General features: G+C 38.0%; 1 protein-coding gene across 1 annotated transcript in view; it reads left to right on the top strand.

Annotated features, from left to right (window-relative positions):
- Positions 1-2,975: 2,975 nt before the first annotated feature.
- The window catches only part of LOC114685190 (vomeronasal type-2 receptor 116-like), an 83,411-nt gene continuing 80,386 nt past the window's right edge, over positions 2,976-6,000 (top strand). The window contains exon 1 of the mRNA XM_028859808.2: positions 2,976-3,576. Coding sequence (XP_028715641.1) covers positions 3,377-3,576 — 200 coding nt within the window. The 5' untranslated portion in view covers positions 2,976-3,376. The remainder of the gene's footprint in view (positions 3,577-6,000) is intronic.

Genomic DNA, 6,000 nt, shown 5'->3' with positions numbered 1-6,000 from the left:
CAATCAATATTAATCTTCTCATATAGTTGTTCTATTGTCAGAGTGCCTAAAATTTCAAACAAAGCCCAATTTTTTTCCAATGTACACATAAAACCCATTTTTTTAATGTAGAAAAAAATTCTCTTTTAAATAGATATCTTAATTGACTTACCAAGTCTGCATAGAACAGTAAAATCTGAGGGAATTTCAAAACAGCCACCTGGTGTTCGAGGTGTGAATTCAGAGAGAGAGAGAGAGAGAGAGAGAGAGAGAGAGAGAGAGAGAGAGGGAGTAGCCACAAGTTCTGACTAAAAGCTTATGTCCATCCACGTTTTTCCTGCTTGAGTTGTGTCAAGTCTTGGCTCTGGCTTCCTTAAGCCCTGCCACATGCATTGGCTTTACAGGCAGGGGCCCTGTTCAGCAGGGCAGGCCTGAGTTGTTCGTAGCACTGGCTTTAAGCAAGTATCTCCAGCTGCAGGTCAGTCAGACCTGGGCCCAAGCTAGGGAGCCGGGCTGCCCAGGCTGGAAACCGGACCTGCCAGCAAGTCAAGCCAAGTGGTTTTTAATGGATTCTTGTCACACTGGGCACCAAACATAGATGTAACCAACCATCTTATTAAATAAGAAACACAGAACCAAGGCAAAGGAGAAAGCCAAGAGGTCAGAGCTAAGAGCTAAAACCTTACCCTTCCTCCTGCGGTGGTCCTACCTCTCAGAAAAAGAGCTACTTCCTGTGTTAAAGTCTTTATAAAGACTTTTGGTTCTGCCTTCTTATTGGTTGTAAACCCAACCACATGACCGCCTCACCACTGCCTGTCTGTACAGACCTCCAGGTCTTCTATGGTTAGTATTGAGATTAAAGGCATGTGTCTCCAATGCTGGCTGTATCCCTAAACACACAGAGATCTACCTAGCTCTGCCTCCCAAGTGCTGGGATTAAAGGTGTGCACCACCACCACCCAGCTTTCCTATGGCTTGCTAATAGCTCTGACCCCTGGGCAACTTTATTTATTAACATACAAATAACATTTTAGTACAAAATAAAATATCACCATAACTTAACATTTCAATTTTTCTTCAAACCTCTGGAAATCACGTCTCCTATCCAGGCAGCATCATGGATCTGAGATTCAATTTTGATTGTATCTCAGATCCTTTCCTCCAAGGGTGCTGATCTTGCCTTTAAAGGCCTAATTACCATTTTGCATTGTGCATTAGTATTTTCAAAAGCTAGGGATTCAATTATCTTTTGTCTAACTTCTGAATTTAGTATTATTCATTTTATTTACAGCTAAAGTGAATCTTTGTAAGAGATCAGTGAAGGTTTCTTTGGGGCCCTGTAAGACTTTAGTAAATGATTCATTTTTCTTTCCTACTTCTTCATTTCTGACTCATGCTTTCAAGGTTGTTGCATGGCATAAAGTCAGGGTGTGATCATCATTTAAAGATTGCCTTTGTACATTAGCATAATTTCCCTCTCCAAGAAGTTTGTCGTGGGAGATTTCCAAACCTCTAGCCTTACTTCACTGTTCAATGGCCTTAGCCTCATCTTTCCACCAGGTCCTCCATTGTAATTAAAGACCAGTCTTGAAAACCACTGTAACCAAATCTCTCTAACCTTGAGGGATAATTCTATTACAAGTTGACTATGAGTTTAACATTGCTTCACAAAGGGTGAATGCATGCCATATTCATGCTTGAATCTCCTCAAATCTAACATTTGTACAGGAGTTCATTCAGCTCTTATACAGTCTTGGGAAAATGTATCATTTTGCAGTTCCTGTAAGGTTACTGGATAAATTAAGGTTGGCTGTACTTATACAAAATAAATTTGAATGCCTTAGGCTGTTTCTCAATGTAATTCTGAGATTGGTTCTCCTTTAAATTCCTCTGTCTGGGTCTAAATATCTCTATGATCTGTTTTTAGCAACTTTTTCTAACACTTTTATTTTGGCACTCCTATTGACCAACTTTTAATGATAAAACAAAAATTATCAAACAAATAATATTTACATTTACATTACATACATCCCATCTACTTTAATTATCCTCTCATTTAATTACTCCATTTTCAAGCCACCTAGCAGATTATCAGAGACCTAACTCCCTCCATTGTAAAAAATGTTTCCCATTTTTTAATATGGGAAAAATCTGTCTTTCTTTTTTTTTAGCTAATTACCTCTTTTAAGAAATCCCAATTGACTCACCAAATCTGCTGACAGTGATCATTCAGATGATGGTGAAGTGAGGCAGCTAACTACTGGGGCAGAGCTTGAGGAGGGGTTCCAGGGAAAACCACAACTCACCAGGAGAGGGAAGAAGCCAAAGAGCCAACCATCTGCATGAGAGAACATGTGAAAATGGGTAACTCCTGTGGTTTTTGGAGCCCAAAGGACTATGAAATCTGATGCAGAGAGGCTACAACTGAAATAATTCCAGACTCCCTCAGAGGGCTTGCAGAAGAAACAGGAAATCTCGACAGTGGGGTAGTAACACTGGCTGCATGTAGCTCCAGCCTGAGCTGATGGCTGCAAAGCCACAGCCATGTGGCTTTTTCATGAATTCATGCCCCACCAGATTTATCAACACTTTTTGAGACAGAAATCTCTAGTACAGGTAGAATGCAATCATCCTATGTATATAAACACAATCTTGACCTCCTGATTCTCTTTCCTATTTGTCCAGATGTTTTTTTTTTTTGTTTTGTTTTGTTTTTTTTTTTTTTTTTGGTTTTTCGAGACAGGGTTTCTCTGTGTAGCTTTGCGCCTTTCCTGGAACTCACTTGGTAGCCCAGGCTGGCCTCGAACTCACAGAGATCCGCCTGGCTCTGCCTCCGAGTGCTGGAATTAAAGGCGTGCGCCACCACCGCCCGGCTCTTGTCCAGATGTTTATAACAATTCCCAGTTTATGTGATTCTGGGGATTAAACCCAAGACTTTGTGCATGATAAAATAAAAACCATAACTTCCATTGACCTATATCATCATCCCTCATGACAATATTTTCATCCATAGCTAAAGGTAAAAGTTTCTTGACACCAGCTTGGGCAAGTCTTTCCAGGAGGACTTCATCTCCAGAGGGAGCCCTGTTGTCAGTGGTACTTGATGAAATCATAGCACCTGGGAGAGGAGAAGATGAGCCTCAAACATATTTTCTATTTTGTGTTTTCTTACCTGGAATAGGACCCCAGATGTGACGCTCCAGGGAAGAATATTTTTCAGAATCCTCCAGGGATATTAGAAAACTCAGTTGAAGGAGCTATGGGAATGAGAGTGACCATCATAGTCAACAACAAAATTGGAATTTACATGAATGGATACAAATACAAGGGCTATGTGTGCACCAGCTGGCTGGGTAAATTCAAACTCTACACATAGTTAGACTTCGTAGATAGTTCCATGATGATCATGCTTTTTATATTCCTGGTCCTGCAATATTCCAGCTCTGTCTACTCCTTTGATCATTCTTACTGTGCTGCAAAGACAAAACCCAGTGTGTACAAGGATGGAGATATGGTGGTTGCTGCATTTTTCCCACTTTTTTCTATTGTCTTAGATTCTGTGACTGGTGATCCAAGCAGTGAGACCTACTATCTTCAGTAAGTTCATTTTTTCATTTCTTCATTTTCTGTCTTATTTTCAAATAGACAATGCCTAGAATTACTATGCGTGCATACATCAGTGCTGCCTAAATCCACCACATGGCTTTTTCTACTCCATGTCCCAAGAACTGTCTCTAAATTATTTTTAGTATTTCTATTTACTAGTTTCCTTGCTTCAAAAAGAACAAAAGTATTCTAATTTTTCTCATTTGAGTTTCTTCTTTCTAAGACTCAATTCTGTCTTTATTGCTCAACCATCCCTGACCCTCTTCTAGCCTGTGCTGTCACTGAATTATATCCAATAGTATTACCTAGAATCACAAAAGCAGCCTTTGATCTGGATTATGTACAATAAGTGTATGAAAAATTCTCTTCCTGGATAGCAAGGATCTTTATTTTTGAGTTATTTATATTAACTTTTTTAGTTATTTGTATTATTTTGAGTTATCTGTATTTGTATTGGTATTAAACTTTTGTCAACTGTAGAGTTGGTAAAGATTTTCTTACTCTGTGGGCTCTTTCTTCACCTGGTTGATTAGTGTGCAGAAGACTTAGTTTTATGAAGGCCCAAATGTCAACTGTTGGCCTTAATTGTTGGACAAACAGAGTCTTTCCTTACAACTACATCATGGAGGTTTCTGCTTATGTTTTCTTCTAGGAGTCTCAGTGTTTCAGACTTCACATTTGGGTCTTTGATCCATTTGAATTTAGTTTTTGTGCAAGTTGATAGATATGGATTTAATTTCATTCTTCTGCATGTGGACATCCAGTCTTCCCAGAACCATTTGTTGAAGATGCTTTCTTTTATCTCCATAGGTTTTGTTTTGGGGGGCATCTTAGTCAAATATTAAGTTGCTAAAGTTACATGTACTTATGTTTGGGATTTGATTTTGTTCCATTGGTCTACATGTCTGTTTTGTGTCAGTACCATGTTTTATTACTATGAATCTCTAATATATATTAAGATCTGGAATTGTAATCCCTCCAGCATCATTCTTTTTCCCCGGATTGTTTTGTAGTTTCATATAAATTTTAGAATAATTTTTTATTTGTTCTGGAGAAAAATGAGATGGGATTTTGACTGGGATTGCATTAAATCTAAAGTAGCTAGAATGGTCCTCTTTATGATACTACTTTTACCAGCCCATGAGCATGAGTTATCTTCTTTTAATTTCCTAGTGTCTTTCCTCCTTCAGAAGTTTAAAGTTTTCATTAAAGAAATCCTCTATTTACTTGGTTAGGTTTATTTCTAGATAGTTTATTTTCCTTGAGGCTATTGTGAATGGGCATGTGTTCATGATCTCCTTCTCTGTATGTTTGTTGGTGGTGTATCAAATGAAGCTATTTATTATGCAAGTTGATTCTGCATCCTGCCACATTACTGAATTGATTATCATTTCTTTTCTGGTAGAATTTTTAGAGTCTCTAATATATAGTATTATGTTGTCTGTAGATAATGATAGCTTGACTTTTTCTTTGCTTACCTGTATTCCCCTCATTTCCTTCTCTTGCCTCATTGTTTTAGCTAGTACTTCAAGCACAATATTAAAAAGGAGTGGAGATGGTAGACATCCCTGACTAATTTCTGAGTGGGATTACTGAAGCTCCATTTAGGTTGATGATGTTGCTTGTAGGTGTTTTTTTTTTTTTTTCAAGACAGGCTTTCTCTGTGTAGTTTTGGTGCCTGTCCTGGATCTCACTCTGTAGACCAGGCTGGCCTCAAACTCATAGAGACCCACCTGGCACTGGTTCCCAAGTGCTGGGATTAAAGGCATGCACCACTGCAGACTATCTGTAGGTTTTCTCACACATATCTCTTATTATGTCGAGGTATGTTCCCTCTAGTCCTCCAGTTCTTTAGGACCTTGATCTTGAAAGCATGATGGATTTTATCAAAGGCTTTCTATGAATCTATGGAGATGATCATGTGATTTTCCCCCATAAGTTCATTATGTGATTTATTACATTTATTGACTTGAGACATATGTTGAACCATCCCTACATTTGAAGAATAAAGCCAACTTGGTCATGATTGATGGTGTTTTTACTATATTCTATTTGTAAGTATTTTGTTGACTATTTTCTAGTCTATGCTCATCAGAAATATTGGTCTATGGTGTCTTTACCTGGTTTTTGTATTAGAGTAATACTGGCTTTACAACAGTTTGGGAATACTCATTCTGTTTCCTTTTTTGATGGTTTAAGAAGGATCTGAAAGATTAAAGTCTGGTAGAATTATGCTGTGAATCCATCTGGCCCTGGACTTTTTCAGCTGAAGACTTTTCATTATTATTTTAATCTCCTCATTTGTTGTGATTCTATTTAGATTGCTGACTTCTTTTTTGCTTAATTTTTGTGATTTGGCATAATCTGAAAAGCCACCTATTTTTTAAACTTTTCCAGATTAATGAAATACAGATT

Source organism: Peromyscus leucopus, chromosome 1 (assembly GCF_004664715.2).
Source record: "Peromyscus leucopus breed LL Stock chromosome 1, UCI_PerLeu_2.1, whole genome shotgun sequence".
In the NCBI taxonomy this organism is placed as follows: domain Eukaryota; kingdom Metazoa; phylum Chordata; class Mammalia; order Rodentia; family Cricetidae; genus Peromyscus; species Peromyscus leucopus.
This window is presented reverse-complemented; position numbering and strand designations above follow the sequence as displayed.